A 27,404-nucleotide genomic window follows, 5' to 3' on the forward strand; every position below is an offset into this window, starting at 1 on the left:
ACAGTCTACAGACCTTACCCCCGGTTCCTCTCACATTTTCCACAGTATTTACTGCCTCTGTCTGCAGCTACACAAAGCTGTGGCCCCGGAACGAAGATTGGGTAGCAGTGCTCTTAATCAAAATGGGATGATCTACTCATTCCCAGTATGGCAGCAACAATGGCAAAACTATTCACATAAGAGAAGTAGATCGGTGCGAGATGGTGATGAGAGAAATGAAGGGGAGGAAGAAAGAGAATGGAAGGAGGGGAAGAGAGGATTCATTGAATGAAGATATAGAAGCGAGGGATGTAGAAGAAGAGTAGAGAAAATTAGGGGGACGGAAATTGAGAGAAGGTAGAAAGAGAAAGGAAGGAAAGAGAGTTAATAGAGGGAGAGAGAGAGACAAAAGGGAGGGGAGATGCCCTTGGTGTCTCCTTCTTACAGTCATCAATCCACACCTTCAGTGTGAAGCTGCGCTCTAGTAAAGTTCTTGGCAGCTAATGTAAGTGCATAGTGTGTGGCTGCATGCATATGATATATTGGCCGCTGGCTTTCATGTGTCTTGAAGTGCTTCAAACAAAATATCTCCAAACACAAAGTAGTAGTTATGCTAAAAATTGTGACGGCTACAGTTCCCCCTTTAATTCCTGCACGATAGGCGCACAAACACACTCACAAGGGTTACATTAACTTTTAGTGTAACAAATAATTCTGTGTGTTTTTTGTATGTATGTGAATGTTTATTTTATTATGTGAAAATGTACTTTAAAGTAGTGAAATAACATGTATGAGAAGTCAAAGAAAGTACACCTTCTTTAATGCTCTGGATTACTACATATACTCAAAACTCCCCATTTCTTCTGCTTTATAGTGTCTTATTTCTTTTTAACAGATTTGAGTCTTTTTCGACCTGTTTACGCACCTAAAGATTTTCTGGAGGTACGTCATATGGAACGCTATCCTGAAATAACAGTAGAGGTGGTAGAGGCTAATACAGTGAGGAAAGTTAAAAAGTGTGGGATAGGCATATGGCTCTCCTGAGTGTAAAGGCAAGTCCAAGGACTGATTAGGTTCAGGGTCTTTAGATAAGAAAACATTTGCAGACTAGATGGACTGAATTTATCTGCTGTCAAATTCTATATTTCTCTGTTTCCACAAATTGCTTTAGTGTATATTTGCTGTTTATTATATATTCTTTTCTGTTTAACAAAGACTTTATTTGTGTTGTTATAGCATAGTGTATGTTATCTGTTTGAATATTGTTCTTAGAGCAGATATAGGCTCTAAACAAGGGTCAGTTGGTCAAATAAGTGAATCTTGCATTAATCTGAATGACACATCTGTTTTTAACCAAGACAATCCATAATGCAGACACGCTTATTCATATAATACAATCCAATGCTTACAGTGGGATTTTCTTCTTTCCAGGTCTTAATAAATCTGCGTAATCCTAATTATGATAATGGAGACCAGCCTAGTTTTAGAAGCCACCTTGGTTTGATTCAAGTTCCATTAAAAATTAAAGATATTCCTGAACTGGTAAGCGATGATAGTGGTGTTCCATTAAAATAACGTGAAAAGGCATACATGCATAATGGCACTATATAAATATATTAATTCCGTATTGGTCCCAGGCATCTGTTTTAAAGCTGGCTATGTGTGCTTGAGATTGTTATCATTCATGGCATGGCTGACTGAACATGTTCGTCCACCTGCACATCCTAAAGTGGCTTACAGCAATCAAAATATTAAAAGGGGTCATATCACAGTCACCAAGTAAATCCAAAAAGCAAGTGTATTCTCAGAGCAGAGAAGTCTATCATACCCAGGATTGCCTTACGAGGTGTTGTATGCAAAGTGCATGGTACAATGGACAAAGGTTTGTAGGCTAAAGCTGCTGTTCCATCTACACTAAACATTAGCCTGATGCTCTGCCATGTTGAGAAAAGCAACCGCATTAGATCAGTGTCACTGTTGCAGCTTTTACAGTGTTTGTGTGTGTGTGTGTGTGTGTGTGTGTATATATATATACGTGTGTGTATATGTGTGTGTGTACGTGAGTTTATTCTGTGATCAACAACTCGATCAACAACATTCAGCAACTTAATGTTATGGGATAGGTGCGTTTTAATGAGGGATAATCATTCAGAATAAGAAATGTAAAATATGTTTATCAGTGCACTTGAGGCTGTGGATTCCCTTTTTTACACACAAAAATAGCACAAGATTTTTTTTCTGCTGATATGAAAACAAAGCTCTTTAAACCCATGAATGCTGTTTTCATGTGTCACAGGAGTATTGGCTAGACATAAAGTCTGTGAACATAGGAAAGAGATTAGATTTATGGGCTTTTTTTTATCATTCCGTTCAGTGTTTTGGTATTCAAAAATAAATAATAGAAAATTAAGCAGAATAGTTCATTTAAAGTCAACTGATTGTTTCTTTTTAACTCAAGGTGCAAAGTAAACACATATATTTATAGACGCACATATCCTCAGTGTTTATGTCCTCTGTATTTCTTATTAATGGTTGCTGCGAAGTCGGGGGACCCTTGTTCTGAAATATTTTTTTCCCAGTGTTTGCACCTGTTTAAATTTATGGGAAAATTAGTTTTATTGCACAGCTCTCCTGGCATCAGCGATCGCTTGCATTTACTGTCATTAGGTTACTGCGATGGGTGGGAGAGAACAATCAGTTCCTGTAAGAGACTGTTTTATTGTACTTTTGTTCTCCTAGAGTGTGAAAACCTTGTCCTGTGAGACGTTTGTTTGTTTATTTGTGTTGGTATAAATATGTGCATGTCCCCTAATAAACATAGTACCGTAGTTCCTGTCTGATCCTCAAGCATTCAGTCTTGACTAATGTTCTTGGGGATATCTATATCAATGTCAGCGACTGATGATCTGATATTGACTGGGAACCAGCAAGAGGCTTAGTGGTCAGTGGTTGGCGGGGGCAGGGATACCCTGCCGGGGTACCAAGACCTGCTCCAATGGCAATTTCTAAGGAGCTATACGTTTTGACCATGAATGCATTTTTTTATGTTTCTGTATCTTAGAATGGCCCTTATTCCTCTGGACTTTTATGTTATACATAAAACTGTAAAAAATTTAATGTTTTGGCTTGTTATTTTTTATTCCCATAATGCTTTGTTTTGAACACGATATTGTTAATGCCAGGCACAAAGTGGCTGAGTATATTTTGTGTGATACAGGGATTTAAGCCATAGCACCCCCTCTTGAACTGTTTATGCATACTTCCTGACAAAGGTTTAATCATTTTTCATGTTCAATATATCTGTTGTAAAGGTACTTTTTCTCTACCCATAGCCATTTTATGTGCAGACACCAATTGTGTAAGCACTGTGAAACTTTTATCACAAAGTCTTATTTATCCCCCAGTGCCACATTTTGTCTAAATAAACAACTTTTTTCCTATTATAATTGGAGTGGCCTGATATTCATCAGATGTCTGTTTTGATCCTCCAGAGGTACCCAAATGTACTTGAACGTCCTCAACCTATTGAGTATCTGTATATAGACGTCTATTGAATTAAACAACTTTGTGGCATTTTTGTATGGATCTTGTAAGTCTAATTACATGAGTTTATTTTCTGTCTTTAATACAGAGGGAGTTTTTTTGTGAGCTTAACTTGAATACAGGCCAGCTAGGAGTGGATGATTCTACGCAGGTCCCTCCAGGTATTGTACCTATTCATTGGTTCCTTCTTGCTTTGTGATGTAGAGGGTAATAATATCCATTAATATTATGTGTACAAAATATGTACAAAAAGGTTTGGAGTCTCTGAAAAGGAAAGTTAAGTCTACATAAGACCTAACTCAACTCCAACCTGAAATCAGCCCCTATAATAAACTTCACAAGCTCATCGTCTTGAAACAGCAGATTGGTCCACTAGCATTAACCTGGGGCCGCCATTCCATTATTATTATTCATTACATTTTCAAGCCCTTCCCAATCACTGCTTAAAAAAACCTTTTCTTATCTGTGATTTGTATTTCTCTGAAGGTTACTTACCTCTTGTGTATATCATCATGCCGAGGGATCAATATTAATAGTAAACTGGGGTTACTTTTTATTTAAGCGGCTTTATGTGTAAACCGTGAATGTAAGAATTAGACAAAGAATTCTGATGCCCTAACTTTTCCTTAAAAAGATCATTTATAAAGCATTTTTTAAGTAGCTACATAGCTATATTTTATCCTCTACTAAATTATTAACTGTTGGTCATGCCTTTTTTTTTTTTTTTTTTTAAAGAATTGTTTGAAAATGAACATTTGCGGCTTGGAAATAAAGGTAAAATGTTAATCCAGTTAAATTATACCTTCTAGGTGACTGTACACGATAGAGAAAAGTGACTTTGTCCTCAAATACTTCAGAACTTTGAAACTTTAAATCCATAAATCAGAAGCACCTATCTACGAATATTAGAGTTCCATTTGATTCATTGTTATTCATGCTGGAGCATATTGGCAGTTATATATTCATTAAATGACTCGTCCTCTTGCATAGACAAACAGCAAGTTGCGTTTTGTGGCCGAACAGCATGTTCACTCTTCATGGAATAAATAGACCTTGCTCTAGAAGAGCACCTGGCAGGTCCTAAGCATTGTCTCTCTAGAGGGAAGATGAGCATGAATGCACAAAGATTTTCAGAGTTAGCAAAATACGGGAAATGGTTCAGGTTAAGAAAACACAACTAAAAATAAACCAGACAATAGAAATTAATGCCAGAACTCCATGCCACGTGTGTGGCATGGCTGGCGAGATATTATCAGCTTATGTTAGGTCAAAATATTTTATTTAATTGATGCTTCCTGGTGTGACGCTTAATTCTGGTTTGTTTTCTACAGAGATTAAATTAATCTCATAATTGTAGGTTTCTCCATGTTTGTGAGTTGTAAAGTTGCATCTCTCACAACTTGGCTTTCGGTAAAATGAAGAATGTTTAATTTAGAAGGCTCCTGCCTTACAGGTGTTTGCATATGCATGTGCAATGATCTCAATATTCCATTATTAGGATTCAAACGATTATTCCTCCCAATCGTGTTATTGCCTTATAAGGGAAAACCTTGGCTTGCCTGCCGACTGTAAATTGTCTTAGCTAAAATAGTCCCTTGTCATTTCGTTATTGCTTAAGATAAAAAGCATAAACTATATACGTCTTCATACGTTAGTTATGATAAAAGTTGTGCTGTTGGTAAATTCTCTTTAATGTAGATATCAGGATATAAAATCCTGCTGTATGTGTATGCAATCACTCCCTAGGGCAACTTTGTTATTATTATTCTGCATTGTTTGCTCCAAAACTCTTAGCAGTTTCTTCAGGAAAAATAACAACAAAGTAGTAGCCAATCCAAACTATATACACCTTAACCCCTTTATGAGGAGGGTATTTCCCACCTTAAATGTGATTTTAACCATATGTTTGTTGACCATATTTTTTGTAGTGGATAATATACCCGCACACATTACATATAAATTTTTTTAGTAATCGATATATATAGTTTGTCATTTCATATGAATGCTATATTAAAAAAATAAATACATATATATATATACAAACAATATTTCGCTCCATTAGTGACATCTCCACACTGATGCAAAATACATAGGATGCACAACTACATCCCAAGGGTTGTTTGGGCCACTTGCTTTAGGGTGTAAAAAGACATCCCATTGTTGCAAACAAGTTGAGCTCTTCCCAATCTGACCCCATTTAGCTCATATTAAGCATGTATGTTTCACTAGCCGAACTTATTATTCTCTGTCTAGTTCTAGCTGAATATGACAGTGCAGCAGCTCAGCAGTTTGTCCGCCAGGGATGTCCAACTTCACTTCGGGCTGAATTATGGGCGCTTGTCTTGAACATTTCAAACCAACCAGAGGTGAGATGAAAATGTTGTTGGTTTTAAAAAACGAGTTAGATGCCTAAAACGATCCAGCATACTCCATCACAAGTTGCTTTTAGCAGCAAGGGCCTGACTAGAGAAATGTCATGTTTCTGTGTCAAATTATTTTCCTTTGCAGTGTGTGGAAAATAATTACTGTTCCCCAAAAATATTATTAGATTTTAAGTCTGAAGTCTCACCTTCACGTATAAATTGGGCTTTTGGATGTCAATCAGTGTAATTTTTGTGGAGTTACTTAGTTCATGTCCAAGACCCTTACAAAGGCTGCCTGACTGGTCAACAACAACAAGCAACTTAGCAATAGGGGCGAGATAACTTAACGTAAAAGGATAGTCAGAGGAGATCAAGATACCTCTTCCCATGGTTTTTAAATTCATATAGGTTATATACATAAGCTTATTTTATTATGTAACACCATGGTATAGGTTTAATTGAAGTCCTGAAATGTAGTATGCAGGATTTAGGAAAGAAATCACATGACTAATGGATCTTTAACCCTCTTCGCAGAATATATTAAATTATTAGCTTCCTACTGTTTGTTCTGGAGGCTTGCAAAATGGAGTTTTAGGTATATGAGTTAACGCTCAACTAAAGGCCTTCATGAGCCAGTCTTGCACCTTTATATTTTTGTATTAACTTTAACAGTACCTTCATAAAATATCATTACGTTGATATCAAGGGTCTGGTTTTCAAAAGTTGGAAAAAAGGTGGAATGCTTTAACTTGTGTGAACATTATTACTCAAACTTACTTACATTAAATGGAACATCATGCTTTTTACGGCATTCATCACTTACTTGAAGAGCCTTCCATCGTCTTGACTTTTCATAGCAGGGTAGCATCAAGTCGTAAATTATTTCCCGAGAAGACCGGTAGAGACTAACGATCTGCCCAGCCTACGATATACTATCTTCAAAATGTCTTTCTCCAAGCTAATTTAATAATCAGCTGGAACCATTCCTAACTCCTTGAGTTTTCATGTCATGCTGCTCCTACTAATTGATCCTCTAAAGAATATAAACTAGCACTGCTATGGAAAGTAAGGAAAGCAAGCACATGAGCATACCAATAACACAACTATAATTCTTTGTCTGGATTCCTGCTTTCTTCTATATTCAAAATGTGAAAATTTACTTTTTAATGGAAAACTGGATTTTTCTCTTTGCTAAGTGTGCTGTGTATGCAAATTATGTAGTATTTAGGGGCACTTAGGGTTTCAAAGGTGTCTCCAGATGCTTGTTGGCTAGGTGGCACATGGTTTTTGAAGACTCCATTGAATCCAGAAACCAACCAATATTGTTGTCCATTTTTCATGGAAAGGAAATATATTAGCACTCCTATGGGTGTGTTTGGTTCCTGAATATAAAGTTTGAATTTCTATTTAAGAAAGTTTGGGTACATTGAGCAAGCTGCTGGGGTTTCTGATCACACTGACAACTGCAGTTTCCCCATCGTTTTACCTGATTTCATGCAATGTGACAGATCACCATAAATAATTTTCATTCAGACATCTTCCTGCAGTATAGCAATTATATGAACGCTACGAAAAAGAAGTCAAGCTAATGAGCTTTTTTATGGCAAATATAACATGAATTTAGCTGACACCAGTAGAGGCTACTGATATTAATTGATTTTATCTTCAACATAATCGCAGGAAAAAAGTTTTCAGAAGATAGAACAAATAGGACTATAAAAAACAAACTTGATATGCAAAAAGCAAATGCATTATAAATGTGTAGCACAAAGTATTTTTGTCTGGAGAACACTTGTGAAAGAAGCAGGCATGAGACATTGTAATTGTAAGAAATTTTCAAACTGTGAGTGCTCTTCCACTAACTCAGATTGCACAAGGCTAGAAGATTTTATAAATTACCTTTCACAGATAACCATAATGAGAAGAACCCTTTCATCAGCACAGTCCGCTTCGGCTGTATATAGATCCATCAATGCCCGGTGGTGACTCCTGATCTTTGTGGTGCATCGTGGTGATCATAGTCAGTATGAGAAAACTTTTTGACTGGAAGAATATTCATCAAACCAAAGTGACTGAAATGGGAGCAGTGCTCCGCTATTGTGCATTAAATCCACAAATCAAACTACGTTAAATGATGGACATGGTAGTAATAATAAATACATGCATTTCTTTCTCTTTCTTTTTGATTTCATTTTGATATATCTTAAACTATTGTGTCTTTAACCATTTTGTAAAATCACGGCCAACGTATGTTTAGCAACGTCAGTTTCTTCACCCTTTTCCATTGACACTACTCAAACTCAGGTCATTACAAAGACAAAGCTGGTAGTGGAGATGTCCTCTCATGGAAATGAGCTAAAGCAGGGGTCGACAAATTTGTTTTGGATCTGGGAGCCAGCCAAAAAATTTAGGAGCCGCTTTTTTTTTTCTTTCTCATCTATTACCCCCTGGTCTGCAGATAATGGATGTTTATCGGGGTAATATGAAATAAAACACAACGTTCTTCAGTGCTGCACCACTTTGTAAAGTACCACAGTTAACCCCTTCATGACAAGGGGTATTTTACACAATAGAGACTCAAGTTTGTATTTTTATTCCTCTCTTTGAGTTTGTGTACCTGCCAAAGATTACATTATTTCAAGGTTTCATATTATACCGTATTCATGCTAATAAATAATATATCCTGGACCTTGTACCTGGGCTTGTTTAAACTCTCACATATGCTGTACAGCCGAATATGTTAGTGCTTAAATATATAATCAATCATCTTATAGATTACACACATACATACACTGCACCTCCTCACTCCCCATCTCCATCTTACCTCTGCCTTTTGCTGCTTCTCTACCACCGTGGGGTCGCATAACACAAGACCCTGGATGTTGTGCACCTGCTTCAGCACCCTCTGTAGCCAAGCAGGGGTCAGCTTCCCTGCTTTCCAGAGGACAAGAAGTGATTACATGGCAACCTGGCGCCTGGGGTTAGTTGAGCCTTGCCATAACATACGCTTACACCCTAACACCATACAGTAAAAGACACACACTAACATCTTATGCTCACAAACACTAACACTTTACAGTAACACACACAGACACTAGCATTCTACACATGTACACACATGCTAATACCATACATCAATACACACACTCTAACACTATATGCTGACACACACTCATGCTAATGTCATACAGAAACATATACAACAGCATACACTTTAACACCACAATCTTATAGAGATGCACTCACTATTCAACAAAATAACACGACTTTGTGGAGATCTTGGTACAAGAGCGGTCATACACAACACACACAGCGATGCCCTGCCTTAACATGCACTCACTTCAGTATAAAAGATAAATCTTTTCCCCAAAATATGTCTTTTTGGCAATAAACACCTCTTTTTTTATTCTTCTCATTGCAGGACATATTGTACTATGAGCAGCTTAAATCTAATGTTATTCAGCATGACCTTTTATCCGACAGTCTGATATACAAGGTAAGTAATTTGTATTCGTCCCAATTCGTATGGTCCCAAATTCACATTCAATTTATTTTATACTTACTAGATGTTTCCAAAGTACCTCAGATGAATAAATCTTGTGAAACAACCAGCTTCTGTGACTAATAACCTGCAGTGGTTTAGATGAATACTTAACCCCTGCATCATTTTATTGTTAAATTCAGCTGACTTCTTGAGCATACTCATATTAGTATATGTAATACAAACGGTGCAATACTAAACAGATATTATTTTCTAGTTTCTCGAAGTGCACTTTAAATGAGGAGAAACACTATGATATCAGTCATATTCTAAATGGCTTGAGGTTATACAGGAGGAAGTAAAATAGGTAGCCTTTATGGGCCAAAGGACTCTTTTCTGCTATATTATTCTATGTTGGAATGGGTCTTGATGTTTGGAAACAATGAAAGCCATGCCCAAAAGAACAAAAAAAAGTTTTAATATGATATGTTTTAATGTATGATTTATAGAGAAAGCCCAAGCATCAACAAAGAACAAAGGAGTTTCCTGATTCCACTAAGAAACTGCCATAATCAGAAACATGTATGTCACTTCAAAGTGACAATGACAAAATAATTAGCAAGCTTGATGGGCACAGGATACATCTCAGTAACTTGGTATATAGAGGATACAGATTTATAGGTTGAACAAAACCTGGACACAGAAAAAAAATAATTTCATATCCTTTCCCGGAAAAGCTACATTTGCAGCCTCACCGTGTTGTGCAGATATATTTTAATATTCCCTATATAGTAATAGTCCAATAATTTGTCTCTTTATTATGTTTATATGAATAACTCTGTGCATGTGAAAATTAATTAGAACATACTAATTATCTATGAGCTATTTAATGACAGAGATGGTTGATGATTTTGAATTTAAACAATACAAGATTACAGAATATGACAAGAAATTAGTTTATTGTCAGCACATCATTCTGTATGAATAATTATAATTGTAAAGACATGTTGTTGTAATGTTGCTTGTCTTCAACAGGACGTGAAGCTTACAGCTAGCAATGATGACTACTATTTTGTATTTGAAGATTACCTCTACCAGGTATGTCAGCTTTGATGGAGATCAGCATGCTACATCATTATTTGTCTATGCATAACATTTTTCTTTAACGTCTTGGTCTCGTGTGGACATACATTACTTTTAGATTTACATTTTGTAATGGGGTGCAAGCGCTTAAAGAACAGCAATAGTTTGTTGCATTAAAGACAACAAAAGAACAAATGCTTAGCTTCTATTTACATCAACGTGTGGGAAGCCAGTATCAGCCACTAAACAAAAGCTTGGTGGGCCGACGTATTTTCCCCACGTTCCAGCAGAGCTTCGAATGAATTGCTGTGCAACAGTTTCTATTAATCTCTGAACAGGAGGGTGACAGTGCAACCTTATCTGAATGGGCAATGGTGCAAGACCCAGCTAGCACTGTCTGCAGACACCATGCAAATCATATGCCCATCACACACTAAGAAACCAGTAAAGCAAAGAGAACAAAAGAACAGCTGCATGAGCATTAAGGAGCTATATAAAAAAACAACTCCCATAACACTCCACTCTTGGCTCCTTATGCTCATGAAGTCACAATATACACATATATCATTCCTGTAATACAAAGCCAAATAAAACATTCCATCGATTCAACCACCAAAACCCATAAACCAGTTGAGAGGATTGAAACTGTTCAGCCACCCTCCAGTAGTTCGGTAGTGAGTTCGGCTCTACTAATTCAATATATTGTTCAGGGGCCCAGTGCGAAAATTGCCCTAACTTCACCTAGCGACATGTCCCACAGTGCCACTTTTCCCCCAAACAGCTTGTGAGTGCCACCTTTGCCCCAGGCAACTTATCACGACTATCCTAACCCTACAAACAGCCTGCCTGTGCCATCTTTGCCCCCAGCTTGTTATTGCCCCTAAACAGCTGGTCTGTGCCGCAAAAACTTATACCTACGCATTCATGCTCACATACACACTTATACATAGATGTTAATACAAATTCATGCTCACATACATAAAAAACATACATATCCCTGCCCGCAGCCCTTACTTCTGCAGCTTTCAGCGTGGTGCTCACACAATGTCGGTTTCATGTGACATGTCTCTGCTGCATTCCTATCTCCCGGTGCCGGTTCAAAATTGCTTACAAAGGGTCCTTTCTGAACAATTTGGAAGCAGCATGAAGAGACAAGAATAAGGGGTTGCAGTAGTTGCAGGAAATTGTTGTTGAGTAACATCTGCAGTGTTAGTTAGTTTTGACTTAAAAAGTTAATTGTCTGGTCATCATTCAGTTCGGTGTTGCCTGGGTTCACAGCAGTTATTGCTTCTGACGGTAAGTTGTTTTTCAAGATGACTAAATTTACACTGTGTAGGTTTAAACAGCTTGGACTAGAATCCTGTTGAGGTCTTTCTGGCTTTTGTCAAAGGAAACTCTTGCCACAGTCCCAAGAAAATCCTATGCTCTATCACAGATCCATCCAAAATGAAAGATTGATTTGACAGGATAAGGATCATGCTATTACTGGCACAAATTGCTGCCTAAGCCTTTGCCAATGCATCGGCCTGTTCTGCTCCCAACACAAATTTACCTTTCTTTCAATATCAGACAGGTATGGTCTTCTGAGGTCCATATCATACTTAGAAAATGTAACTTGTGCGGGCCCTTAAATTTTTTGTTGTCATTGATGGCCTACAATTGACCTTGCATCAATTCGATTCTCTCAATTTTCTTGTGTCCACCAGCCATGTTGACAGACTGGGTCAGAGGTGGGATGCACACTGGTGTTCAGTTAGATGGCTGAACGACACAAAGTACGGGTAGCAGTGCTGAAAATATAACACTCAAATTCTGTATCGTGTCGTGGTTTAATGACAAAGCCCGTATATGTACGGCCTCAAAATGCATTGTTTTCAATAGGTTTAGGGACCACACATTGTCCTTAAGGGGTAAATAATGTGGCTAAAACAAGCAAAAGCAATATTTTATTGCATGTGCAAATTCTGGCACTATTAATTATTAAACGACCATACCCACAATATAAATACAAAGATACCCAATATTTGACTTCTGATCCTAAATTCTTTCAGATCGCGAAAAATGTATAATTTAAGCGACAAATCACCACTGTAGTTAATCAAGAGAGAATTTTTTTGGTGTGAAACTATTTACAAAATATCTATATGATCTGTACAGAGCAAAAGATCATCAAAAAGACAGATGTGTATTATCACATAAAATGCAATGTATATTAATTGGTTATCAGGTATAACTCACTGGCTTCAACACAATGATGCAACACAATAATTGCATCACATTACAAAACCATCTCATATTCATCAAAATTATATCACCAGAGATAAACAGCATGTGTAAAATTAAAAATATCCAAGCTGTTAAGTCTCGTATGCAGTTGCTCGGCCATGGAAACCCAATCCATGAAGCTTTGCTGCACAGCTTTTGTGCTGATATGAATTCCAGCAGAAGTTTGGAAATCCCTAGGTATGGAATCAGAACGTTGACAACTTTTACGCACCATACGCCTCAGAACTCGTGTGACCCTGCTATGTGACTTTACGTGGTCTTTTGCTTTGAGTTGCTGCTGTTCCACTTTCCATTAATACCATTTACAGTTGACCGTGGAATATCAAATGAGGATGAAATTTTCATGAAATCTTTGTAAATACAGCATGCATGGCTAGGTGCTTGATTTTATACACAATGGCAATGGGTCTGATTGAGACCCCTGAATTCATTAATTAAGCAGTGTGTCCCAATACTTTTGTCTATATAGTTTATATTAAATGTCCCAAAACAGGATAAAATCCTTCTATATTGAAGAAGACAAAATTAGTCTCCGTGTAAAATAAATAAAAAAAAAATGCATTATACTTACCACCTCTTGTTGCTGGTGTCCAACTGGACCCTGTTGATATAATCCAAGTTCAGTGGAAAATTAATTGGAAATGATTCGATTGTCATAAAGTTCTGATTATCCAGGAGACAATGTCAAATATGAAGGTTAAAAGAATAATCATGAGTAAAACAAAATTAGGAGAGAACTTAAGAATACATTTCTGGCCAAAGAACCCTCTCTTTGTCTTAACATAAACTTTTAAAGACCATGTGTTTTAGCATAAAGCCCTCCTATTGAAAAGAATCCACCATTCAGATTCCTATGTTTTACATAGGATAATTAGCAACTTGATCACATGTTTAATGTATTTTCAAATTTTTTTACCGTTTTATACCACTAAGGAGCACTCTTTTTTAAGAAATTATATAACAGAGTGATATTAAACATCTGGTACAGGTATGTCCCAATTAACAGTTTTCCTATCTATTGGACATTCAATCAGTTTAATTGTCTTAACAAAAATCGTGTAACCCAAATTGAATTTTTACTAAGTCTTACGCCTTAAAAATACCATTATAATTGGATCCCTGGTATCTGGTATACTCTACATCATTAAAATTGAATTCAGATTACATGCCAGGCAAAGGGCAATTATGTATTTGATAAACGGGATACAATATAGTATTCTCCTATATAAAATATAAAAAAACAAATAAGGTATTCAAGAATATACTAATCTTACAAAAAATGAATACAATATAAAAAAGTAATATTCTAACTTGCTTAAAATATAATACACACACAGTTACTAATTGTTACTAATTTCATACAGTTTCATATATTAGCAATTAGAGCCATTCTGTGGTACATTCCACATTCATTAATTAGCAACTCAAACCCCATACTTTATCTCATAGCCATAAATCTTGTATAATTGGGCTATGAATTTGAATAGGGACATACTTACTTAGGCAGCGACTTCTTTGTTCTAAAGAAATAAAAATATTTTTATGATTTAAAGAAAACAAGATGGCTCTGTCGACATTTTGTTTTTGTGTGCCTGTTCTCATTGGGCCTTGCACCTAATACGCAGGTGTACAGTGCCCTCCTAACATCACCATATCTAACATGGATTTACCTCCTTACCTCTTTCGCAAGAAGCCAAAGGATTCGTTCCCAACCCACAGCACGCACAAATCATGCACTAGATTTCAAATCCTCCCTAATTTCCTGGGAGGGTTAGTTTCCCTCCTTTACCCTGGATTCCAAAGGTCTAAGGAATGGTCCCATTTAATTCTTCCTTAATATACTCATATAGTAATGGGTAGTTATTAGTGTCACTTATTCTTCAATTGATTTTTAATCCCCAGCTTGTCATTTCATAAATTATGTGGTTATGTGTCCCCCTCCTTGTATTTTTGAGGGGTATAATGTTAGGCAAATATGTCAATCTAATTTCCCAAGACCACGAAGGAAATAAAGTGAAGAAGTGGTGATATCTCTTCTACCCTTAAGGCCAATATCCCCTTACTCTCCAAGAAGCTTCCCGCCCCAGTATTCATACTAGACTTTTGTATTTTTAGAGACACCCGCTGCTTAACCACCCTCATCGCAGACTAGGGCTCGTCCATTACATGTGCAATGTAGTTATACATTGGCCATTAATATGACAATTTTGTCGTCTTTGGTTACCACTCATCCTTTTAGCCAACAGCAGCTTCATCTTGATTCAATTAAGTGGTTGACTAAAATATCTCCAACATACCAATTCTGTCAATTTTCCTTTTATTCCTTCAATTTACATCCCTGCGCTTCTCCAAGCTCTCATAGTAACCTCCTTTGCACTTCTCCCATTTCCTGACATCTCTCCCTTCACTTCCTCCCTCTCTTCTCCCCAGAGTTAAATTAGGCAGACCCGTTCTTTCCTAGCACTTGTTCTCTTCTCATGTGATCCAGCTGCTACAAAGCCAACTCCAGAGCTATTTGTCTTTAACAAAATACCTACCATAATGCATTACTAGCCTTATAATAAACGACTAGGTTTTGTAAACCCCTTGTCAGCCCCTCCTTTCCCAAAGTACATGGCACCTTTTTTCTAAAAATGAATATGGATCTGTAGTACAATATTTTGCTGAGGAATCCACCTGTAAATTTTAATCCCTTCTAGGTTACCTTAACTTTCCTAGTAGAATTATTCCCTGAGGCTAGGTTTCCACTTGGGTTTTTGTCCTGCGTTTTTTTTCTTGATGAAAAAGGCCAAGAAAACTGCCACTGCATTTTCCTGCGTTTTGGCGTTTTTTTCTGGAGTTTTTTCTGGCGTTTTAGCCTTTCTGTGGAAATTGCTTTTTTTGACCTTAGGCAGTTTTTCCAGCCTTTACTAGTTAGAAGTTTCACCCAGCTAAAAGGGATTAGGATAAATGGCAAGTATCTGCCCCCTGATGTCATTTACTTGGTAGAGTTCTACTTAAACGCCCCGGCGGACCCTTTTGTCACTTTTCTGTGGTTTGTAAGGCCTGCTTTATTCCGAATGTCTGCTCCTCTAGGAAGATCGGCCCCAAATGATGGTGCAAATTGTTTGCTGTTGCTTTTGGCACACAGGATCCAGTTGATGTGTCGCGTATGTTTGTTTGTAATGGCATGTTTGTTCCAAATGGTGTAGAATTCAATATGAACTTTGTTTTGTGTGAAACTGTTTGTTTCCAGCCTATTTCTCGTAGGACACACAGATACTGGGTCCATCCTCTGCATTGTAACTGTGGAAAAAATGCCATAAAAAACGCCAAGGCAATAAACCCACATGGCTTTTTCATGGCGTTTTTTTCTCTCCCATAGACTTCTATTGGAGAAAAACGCCAAGATTTCCTTGCAAAAAACGCCAGAGTGTCAACATGCTGCGATTTTGAAAAACTGCCACAGAGCCCAAAAAAGCAGAAAAACGCCAGAGAGGACTGAAAAAACGCCAAACAAAAAAACGCCAAGTGGATATGGCATTCTGCGATTTCCTATTGAAGAACAGCTAACATCTGGCTGCTGCGTTTTTACACTAAAAAAAACGCCAGGTGGCGCTATTGGCGTTTTTATGGGCGTTTTTAGCTAAAAAAAACCAAGTGGAAACCTAGCCTAAGACAGATTTTTCATTTTCTACTACTTCTCCTATCCTCTCTCTCTCCACTCCCTTTACCTTTACCGCCCTGAGGGTGAGCCCTCTAAGTTCACCTATTATATCACACTCTCCGATACTCCTATTCTTACTAATCCTTCTCCTAATTACACTGTTACCCACACTGTAAGCCCCAACCCCAAATATATTTTATTACGTGTTTTTGTTGCAAGGTTTTTCTAGACAAAATGGCCAAAGAGAAATTGCTACCAAAGGAAAAGTAGCCCATTGTGTAATAAATATGGGCTCTTTAATGTTTTCTGAATAGCCGACGGACTTGATTGGAGGGCACAATTGTAGAATCATTAAAGGAAATATTAAGGTTTCTATATTGAAACCATGGATGGAAGGTCTAATGTATGAGGGTTACACGCATTAAGCAAACACATTGTATTAATGTCCTGTTAATAAGCTGTTTCATAAATAGTGTGTTATAATATTATTGTTATTATTTAGCGTTTTATAGTGCCTTCATATTCTGCAGGGCATATATATACACATGTACTTATCATTACTTTATGTTCCTTATTGTGAGTTGATCCACTTGAATTTTCATTTGCAATAGTAATATAACAGAAAAATTGTCAAAACAATAACAAAAAAACCCACTCCAAAATGATTGATTCTTTGCAGGGGTTTCATTGGCTTCTAATAGTATTTGACCTTGGTTCCACATTGGGATTTTTTCTCCTATTATGGCATAAATCTCAAGTAGCGTTGTGTTTTACATCATCACCTGAGCATGTTACACAAGCATATGCCACTAAAAGATTTTGGGTCTTATTTGAGATCACAAGAACCTAAATAAAAATCTACAAAGCCACTGTACAATTAGCCAACTAATTTATCCGAGAGAAGGACTCTTTATGACTCATAAAACAAATTCCCACCATGATTATCATTTTATAAAGTTAATTATAACACAAAGCGAAGGAACTATATGCATTGGCTGCCATCTTCACCTTTTTTAGCTTATCAAAATTGCATACTTCTACTTCAAGCACACAAGAAAACAAATGTATCTAAAGTTTATATGACTTCCTTGAGATCTCTAGAAGTAAATTGCATTTTTGAGTTTCTTAATGATCAAGTTGATTGCTGTGTTAACATAAATGTCATGGGAGTAAATGGCAGTCTTTGGTTCTCCTTCTGTTTCATTAATTGAAAATGAGTCACAGCTGTTAGGGTGTTTCTCTGCAGACTGAAGGCAAGGGTTCCGTGCAATTGTGATAAATAGGATTAAGCCAAAAAATGATCTTTTGTATCATATCTTTACATTGCAAACAGGTTTAACATGCCCCCAAAATACACCAGTTAATTATAGTAGATATCGTAGAAGATAAAGTACTAAACATTTTTAAGTTTCATTTTACTGGAGATAAACTGCATGTTCTCTCTATCTCACTCACCCTCTCTCTATCTCACTCTCACCCCTATACAGGGGTGTGGAACTTTGTAACAAGTCTGCTTGTTGAAGGTTCTATAATGGTAGCCCAATCTACTTGTCACTGATGACAATCTATTTGTCCTAATACAAAAAGATAATTTTAATCAAAGCTGTTAATACACATGTACCTGGTGCCACTAAATCATTATCCCCTATGCACCAGGCATATGTATTAACAGCTAAATAATGTTATATTATATAACATTATATATTATATTATATTAATAACACCATGTCAGCAGAAGTCCATCATCCTGGGGAATTCACCTGAGTTCTCCTCACATCCAATAAAATGTGGAAGATCTGCTCCCCGGGCTACTTCCTCCTCCAAGCTCTGGTGCAGGCAGCCAGAAACAAACAGGACTGCGTGACGGCTTGGACATCGTACTGGATATGAAATTACATCGTATCCAGCGCAGCCACAACACAGTGTGGGGGAAGAGGCTTCAGTGGTGACCTGCCACTAATTGGAAGATATCTGTGCTGACGGCAAGGAGTGTCCTCTTGCGAAAAATGTACTCATACTCGATAACACACACTCCATCTCACCCCATTTACACAATTACACATGCATTCTCACACACGCAGAAGTACGCATGCATGCTCACACACCCAGAAGTACACATGCATGCTCACACACACAGAAGTACACATGCATGCTCACACACACACACAGACGTACAAATGCATGCTCTCACACACACACACAGAAGTACACATGCATGCTCACACACATACAGAAGTACACATGCATGCTCACACACACACACACACACAAGTACACATGCATGCTCACACACACAAGTACACATGCATACATGTGGTGTACCCCAGTGCAGCCTCACTGAAGTTAGTGTTTAGCATGCCGGATGGAAACTGAACTTTTAGCTTTTATTAAATGGTCCCAATGTTAGTAGCCAAGATTAGAATGCAAATCAAAATGTATGCTCATTAGCCAAATATTTACATAGAATAAAATAAGAATCATTTGACCCATGTAGTCTGCTCATTTTTCCCTTCTTTCAAAATGTCCTATTTAATAGAGACACATACTCAAGCAGGACAACCAGGGAGATGGTGGCAGATGATCATAGACATTAATGCGACTAGGTGATTTAAACGTGTATAGGATTGGCATTTGGCTATCCTGAATATAAGACAAGAGCAAGGACCAGCTTGAGTCTTTACAGATGAAATAATAAGCAAAATAAATGAACCAGATGGTTCTTATTTGCTGTCAGGTTTTATGCTTCTATGTTTTCTATGCCATAAAAACGAAGTATTAAGTATTCTTGTAAGGTAATATGCTATAAGAATTTAAGACCACGTGATAATTAAAAAGGCAGTCTAATAAGGCCTTGAAACATCTGCTTACCTTTAGGAAAAGCACACCACCCCATCTGTGGTCTGGTTTTTAGAACATCTCCTGCAAGCCAAGAGATGTGGGGCAGGAAAAGAAGAAATACGTTGGGGGGGTGCTAAATTCCTCCATGCAGTGTTGAAGATGTGGCTCCGGGGTGGGGTCGCTTTTACATTTATGGTGGGAGTGCCCGAGGATTGTTCCATTTTGGCCTCGGATCCATTCGCTCATGCCCAGGTTCACGGACCGTCAGATACAGTTCTCGCCTGCTTTGTTCCTTTTGCATCATACTGACCAATCGGTCTCCAGCTATAGGAAGTCGATAGTGCCTCTCCTTCTGAACGCCGCGAAAGCCTTAATACCGCTTCACTGGAAAGATCCTCTACCTCCTTCGTTTTGGGAGTGGATCTTGAAAGTAGAACATATCAGAACTCTGGAGGAGCTGGCCATGTCCTCTGATGATCAAAGGGAGAGGTACCGGAAGATGTGGTATTATTGGATGGAATATACTGCAAGCCCCAATGTTCGGGCCCTATTGACGGTGTGAACGGTCGCTTGCTGGGTGGGGCGTTGTGCTGGTTCATGGGAGCACCTTCCTTCTTTTTTTTCTCTCCCTCCTTCCTGTTTTTTCCCTCCTCCCCTTTTTGTTTGCCACCTTTCTCTGCCCCCTTGCCTTCCCTTGTTATATCAGGGATGCTATGTTTCTGCGCCTCCACACTTACTCCCAACATGGCCTACTTCGATTAGCCCCTGAGGTCCCCTGTCTGGCCTGCAGTTATGACTGGACGGGAATCTGTCGGTAAGGTTCTTGGAACCTGTCATCTGGTGTGTCGATGTGGTGGGAAATATATTTTCTGTTCCTGCGATGTTCTTGATGATGTGTGTGAACTATGTACAACTGTATCGGCCCACTGCGCTGGGCTCTGTCTGCCTGTACTTTGTGGAGTTATGTGCCCTGTACCTCCCTTACTTCCTTCCCCCACTGATTTTCTGTTCTTTAGTTGTGACAAAACAATAAAACATATTTACAAAAAATTCCTCCATGCATTTGCACAAGAGAAGAAAACTATAATTTGAAGGTGACACTCCATCATATAGATTAAAGTGCTCATGGTGGCTAAAGTGGCCCTTTAAATAAACGTTGGTATATCATTGATTCTAGTTATTATAGTGGGGGTTGATTAGTGAAATGTTTGAAGTTGCCAGCTCACGACTAACAATGATTTAACTATCCCAAAATCTCAGTGAATGCCCAGGCTTTTACAGGTAAATTGCTATCAAGTGTTGATAGCGGTGCGATCTTTAGGGGGAAGTAATGCCAACATTTTTCCAGAGAACGATATTTCACTCATACCTTCATGTTTCCTTTCCTTATGACTACAAGACAGACCCTGCCTCTGGGCATCAACACTTGCTGTTGTGCATCCACTACTGTCACAGAAACGGATGCTTTGAAGATGTTTGCCCCTAACATTGGCAATCAGATAGGAGCCAAGCAGCTCTGCGCACGGTTTTCACGTAGCAACCAGGGAAGTTGGGGAACTGGATTTAATTGGTAAATGGTTGCCTTATTCTAAAAGTCAATATGACTTGCCATATATAAAAATGAACAGTTGACTTGTATTTTTTCAGCACAATGTGTTCAGGGATAAATCCATTTTTTGCCAGGACATTGGGTAAATTAGATCTTGCAGGAAATTGGAAGGGTCTGAAAACACAGCTGCCGAAAAACTGCATTTGGATTGCTTTTTTGTGCTCTAAGAAAAAAAAGGTTGAGGTTAACTTTCGACAGAAAAGTAAAGTTCATACCTTTCTTGGTTAACACAATTGCATTAGATTGCAAGCCTTCAAGATTGTCCGTTTAATCATCTTTAGCCATAGCATAATATACCTGAAGAAGAGATCTAAGTAGTCTTTGCAGTCTAATGCAGTTCACTTTTCTTCTTTTCTTTTCACTGCTAACATGGTACAATTCTATGGTGATTAGAGGAGTGACACAAACTTTAAGCTTTTTATTTATATTATGTAATTAATCTAGTCAACAGACCAGGGCTGTACAAATCCTTCTGCACACAAACAGGCTACAAATGTTTGGATATCCCAGTGTGAGCGCAGGCATCTTGAATACATTCATTACATTATGTGATCAACCAGCAAAACAGAATTAAAAACATATAATTTGAAGTCCAATCTAATCTGGCATTTTTGTCTGATGTAAAGACTCAAACCTTTAGTCCTGGGTTTCCCTTTAGATACAGTAGAATTATACGTGATATGTCTGCCCCATGCATTTATAAATTCATTTACGTTATTAACCTCTACCACTTCTGCTGGTTGGCTGTTCCGCCTATCTATCACACTCTCAGTAAAACTTCCTCACATTATATCTTAGCCTCTGACCCTCGGGTGTTATGACCTCTTGTGCTAACATTACTCCTTTGAAATAAACTTCCCTTCTTTACTTTGTTCCCTTTAAATATTTAAGTGTCTCTATATAACATACTCTCTCTCTCTTCTTTCCTACAACCTATACTATAACCCTTAGTCCTTAATGATAATTTTTAACCTACAAATCAATCACTATTGTGGTAGCTATCCTCTGAACACTTATTTTTTTCTCTATATTGCATTCCCTGCTTACCTTTTAAGTCCTCCCAAATAATTAATCCTGAGTCTCTCTCTTCTGTTGTAGCTGACAGCACAGTCCCCAACACTATATTTTGCTTTTGTATTTAGGGTCCAAGTGCCTTATTTTACATGTATCAATGTTAAACTACAGCTACCACACTCTTTAATCCATTAGCTATTTGGCTTATTCCACCAGGAATGTCTATCCGGTTGCATACCTTTGCATCATCTGCAAAAAACACATGCCTTACCTTTGAGTCCTTTTGTAATATTGCTAATAAAAATATTAAAAAGGTATGAGTCCTAGTACCAGTCCCTTGGGTATCCCACTTGCTCTTATCCAATTCCTGGCCTCTTTGCAGTACTTGAGTTGTGCAGCCCTGCAATAGATATTACTGTATAATGCACTATATATTTATTTATACATTTTAAGTATACATCTGAACTAGGGCTGCAACTAACGATTATTTTCATAATCGATTAGTTGGCCGATTATTTTTTCGATTAATCGATTAATCGGATAAAAAAATGAATGTACATTTTTCATTTATTTAAAATAATTTAATAAACAAATGATGTTAAATACAAACGCAGAATAAAAAAAACAAACTGATAAAATACATTTCTTGTCTTTATTTCCCAACCAGCCCCCCCAATTTATGCACATTTGAGCCCAGGCTTGCCACGCTGCCTCCCAGACATGCCACGCTGCCTCCCACATATACCACTCCACGCTGCCTCCTACATATACCGCTCCACGCTGCCTCCCACATATACCACTCCACGCTGCCTCCTACATATACCGCTCCACGCTGCCTCCCACATATACCACTCCACGCTGCCTCCTACATATACCGCTCCACGCTGCCTCCCACATATACCACTCCACGCTGCCTCCTACATATACCACTCTACGCTGCCTCCCACATATACCGCTCCACGCTGCCTCCCACATATACCACTCTACGCTGCCTCCCACATATACCGCTCCACGCTGCCTCCCACATATACCGCTCCACCCTGCCTCCCACATATTCCACTCCACGCTGCCTCCCACATATACCACTCCACGCTGCCTCCCACATGCACATTTGAGCCCAGGCTTGCCACGCTGCCTCCCAGACATGCCACTCCACGCTGCCTCCCACATATGCCACTCCACACTGCCTCCCACATATACCACTCCACGCTGCCTCCCACATATACCGCTCCACGCTGCCTCCCACATATACCGCTCCACCCTGCCTCCCACATATACCACTCCACGCTGCCTCCCACATATACCACTCCACGCTGCCTCCCACATGCACATTTGAGCCCGGGCTTGCCACGCTGCCTCCCACATATGCCACGCTGCCTCCCACATATTCCACTCCACGCTGCCTCCCACATATTCCACTCCACTCTACCCCCACATATGCCACTGTGCCTGATACGCCTTATACCCCCTGATACACCACTCCATCCTCCCCAGACATGCCACGCTGCCTCCCAGACATGCCACGCTGCCTCCCAGACATGCCACGCTGCCCTCCCCACATATGCCTTATATACCAGATATGCCTTATACCCCCAGATATGTCTCTCCATCCTCCCCAGATATGCCTTATACCCCCAGATATCTCATAGTCCCCTCAGAGTCACAGACCTGTTCGCATCACACTGACACCATACTTTTATAAATAAGTACTGGGTTAATCTTCACTGCCCCCAGGATTTAGATTCCCCTTAGTCTGCCCCCCCCTTTACCTCTAACTGCGCCTTAAGTTAACTTTATTAAATTAACCCTCAGTCCTCATCATTAAATTAACACTAAACACCCCATTAACCATAGCTACCCCTAAATTAACTCTAAATACCCCATCAAACACAACTACCCTAAATTAACCCTAACCACCCCATTAACCACAACTGCCTCAAATTAACCCCAAACACCCCATTAACCACAGCTGCTCCTATATTAACCCTAAACACCCCATTAACCATAACTGCCCCTAAATTAACCCTAAACACCCCATTAACCATAGCTGCCCCTAAATTAACCCTAAACACCCCATTAACCATAGCTGCCCCTAAACACCCCATTAACCATAGCTGCCCCTAAACACCTCATTAACCATAACTTCCCCTAAATTAACCCTAAACACCCCATTAACCATAGCTGCCCCTAAATTAACCCTAAACACCCCATTAACCATAGCTGCCCCTAAACACCCCATTAACCATAGCTGCCCCTAAACACCTCATTAACCATAACTGCCCCTAAATTAACCCTAAAGACCCCCATCAACCACAACAGCCCCTAAATTAACCCTAAACACCCCATTAACCACAACTGCCTCAAATTAACCCCAAACACCCCATTAACCACAGCTGCTCCTATATTAACCCTAAACACCCCATTAACCATAACTGCCCCTAAATTAACCCTAAACACCCCATTAACCATAGCTGCCCCTAAATTAACCCTAAACACCCCATTAACCATAGCTGCCCCTAAACACCCCATTAACCATAGCTGCCCCTAAACACCTCATTAACCATAACTTCCCCTAAATTAACCCTAAACACCCCATTAACCATAACTGCCCCTAAATTAAACCCCACCTCCCCTAACTTTCAGGAGCCCAAATATTAATGTTATACTTACAGTTAGATGAGTGTCACAGCCATGTGGTTCTGGCCTTCTGGGAGAAGGAAGGGGGCGGGGCCAGTTGTCACAGTGATTACAGGGAGGGACTGGTAAGTAGGAGCTGCTGCTGTGAGTCACTGAAACGGTTTATATAATGAGGGGTATTTTTCAGAGCGTTTGCTCTGAAAAACCCCTCATTTTATAATCGATAAAAATCGATTCAACTAATCGATAATGAAATTCGTTGGCAACGATTTTCATTATCGATTATTATCGATTTTATCGATTAGTTGTTGCAGCCCTAATCTGAACACTTTAGTGAGTCAGCATGGCTGGAAAGTAAATAGTTTTTTTTGGACATCCTGTCTCTTGACTAAAAAAGTGAGTTTGCAGTAGAGTTGAGCATTTAACTTCCTGATATCACCATACATCACTGAGGGCAAACCCACAAAAAAAAAATTACAGGAAACACGGGAGGTTTCTGAAAACTCTCCTCACTCTGCTTTAGAGTATGTTAGGGTTATGTAGGAATGAAAAAATAAAAATGGTGTTTTTCAAATCGGGGCATGTTAACAAACACATTTTTGGTATTTTTCCCATTTATACTAGATGTGTGTAATTTATATACCCTTAAATATATTCTTTTAAATGGTATTCATAAAAAGGTCTTACATTTATATATTTTAAAAAAAGTACAGTACTTTGTGTACACTAAATGTGAAAGAGATATAATAGTTGAAGAAAGGCATAGCTAAAATATATACTTTACCCTTGGTACCAATATTTATGATATTGGTAGCATTGACTGATACCCATTTTACAGCGCTACAGAATTTAATGGCGCTATATAAAATAATAAATCTTAATAATGGAATGTGCATCATTGTAACAAATCTGTGATGGAATTCAAAGTACTTAGCTGTGAGCTGAAGAGGTGGGAACCTCTAAGATGGCCTTATAACCCTTCCCAGATTGATTGGAAGCAAAAATTGCTTCTCTAAGAACATTGCTGATGTCTTTCCTCCTTGGTATTGTGTTAACACACACCTGAATGCTCCAGGCCAACAGACTGCTAAAACTTCAGCTTTTTTAGAGGTAGTCACGCTTGCTGATGATCGATTACTCATGGACATTAGATTAGCAGCACCTGTCTGTATTAGACAGGTCATGCTAATCATTTTAGTTTAGCATCTTAATTCCTATGGAAGCAGTAAGTTTTTACTAAGTTTATCACACATGGCTTTTCCATTTTGGCTTTATTTTTGTTGAATAAATCATGACACGGTGTATAATATGTCATGAGATTGTATTTACCCAATTTTTAGACCTGCCAAGGAACAGATGATTGGTATGTCCTGATATGTTAAAACCATAGAATTCTAAGAGGGTGTACTTTTTTTCACACGACTGTAGGATCTTTGTTTTTGTTTTTATCTATTTGTTTTTACTATTAACACTGAAATGGTTATATTATTATTTTTATAAAGCTCCAATGTATTTTGCTGCACCTTTTTGTATATATTTAGCATGTATTTTCCAGATATTTTTCAAGATTTTATTTTAGTATTGAAATATATGTACATCCCTCTTTTATTCTACCTGCATACTGTGTTTGCAAAAGCACATCAACTTTATCCACAGTTGTCATGCCGATGGGGCAGATTTTGTGATGCTTGATTTATTGAATGACAGCCACAAGAAAGGAAATAATGTAGGTGCTGCTTTATAGAACCTATGATGTCTACTGCTTGGTTAATTACAATTTAAAAATTACAGAGGTAGTTAAGCCAAAGCAAGCTGATCTGCTTTGCTGATCCCTAAAAATATAGACATGGCTGCCCTTTAACCCCATGTTGCTGTAGATCATCAGATGATTACAGTGCAATGATAAATCAGTTTAGGCACCTACGTCAAGGAATATATCAACCTCATTTGTCACTGCGTTGTTGTGTTATAATGAAATACCTGCATCTAGTACATCAATCGCATTATGCTTTTTGTGGAACAGTAAGAATTCCATGGTGGGCACTAAGATATTCTCAAGTCATGAAGTCAAAACAAAATCCTTCCTCTGCAGTTAGTATTCAACACTTGTATGCCGAGCAAGACAGAATCAGACATGAATCCCATGCCTGTTATATTTCAACCTTAAATGTTAACAAAACTTCAAAGGAATAGAAGAAGAAATAGACTGTAGCCAAAAATCCATTTTCAAAATTACCTGGTTTTTACACTTCTCGAGGATTATATCCATGTGTATTTTCTTGGAGGCATTTAACTTTTTCTATTATAAGTTATAAACAACTTACACTTCAGGACAAGTTAAGCTATTAGTCAACACCTAGTGTAAGGCAAACCATGCATGCCATTGCATGATGAAATATTAAAAATACAAAATAACTGGACAAAACTTTGTTCCTACATATTTCCCCATGCATGTCAAGTCAAATTGTAAAACGGATTTAAAGGCCCGTAAATGTATGTCTTACAATCAATAAAATACAAGCTACGGAGACGCTGCCAGACTGCCTTTAAAATATCTGCATTTATCATAAGTTGGTAAGCAGACAAGCTGCCCAAAACTACAGTGTTTACTAAGTGCTCAGAAAAGCTAGGATTTGCTTATTTTGTTTATGTAACTCTTCCAATGAGTGTGCAAATAAAACAGGCATCTGCTACTTAATCCAGACATGGCTCTGAGTCTTTCCTACCCTAGAAGACTGAGTAGTTACATCACATCCCAGACGTCCAGTGTGTTTGTCACAGTCCATTAAATGGTTTTGTTAGTTTAAGAGTGTTTATACCTTGTGAACCTAGAGAATCTGAGCAATCAGGTTTTGTAACTAAAGAAGGAGTTGGAAGGAGAGTTGTGGGGGTTTTTTTCTTATCGACTTTAAAGTTGGCTGAAGT

General features: G+C 38.3%; 1 protein-coding gene across 1 annotated transcript in view; it reads left to right on the top strand.

Moving 5' to 3' along the window:
- Nucleotides 1–27,404, top strand: part of LOC149281339 (TBC1 domain family member 19-like) — a 60,017-nt gene that overhangs the window by 13,915 nt on the left and 18,698 nt on the right. The window contains exons 7-13 of the mRNA XM_089499419.1: nt 875–921; nt 1,411–1,521; nt 3,611–3,683; nt 4,258–4,296; nt 5,776–5,888; nt 9,307–9,381; nt 10,402–10,464. Of these exons, the coding sequence (XP_089355545.1) occupies nt 875–921; nt 1,411–1,521; nt 3,611–3,683; nt 4,258–4,296; nt 5,776–5,888; nt 9,307–9,381; nt 10,402–10,464 (521 nt within the window). The remainder of the gene's footprint in view (nt 1–874; nt 922–1,410; nt 1,522–3,610; nt 3,684–4,257; nt 4,297–5,775; nt 5,889–9,306; nt 9,382–10,401; nt 10,465–27,404) is intronic.

This window comes from Sceloporus occidentalis, unplaced genomic scaffold (genome assembly GCF_023333645.1).
Source record: "Sceloporus occidentalis isolate IW3139 unplaced genomic scaffold, rSceOcc1.0.p SCAF_135, whole genome shotgun sequence".
Taxonomy (NCBI): Eukaryota; Metazoa; Chordata; class Lepidosauria; order Squamata; family Phrynosomatidae; genus Sceloporus; species Sceloporus occidentalis.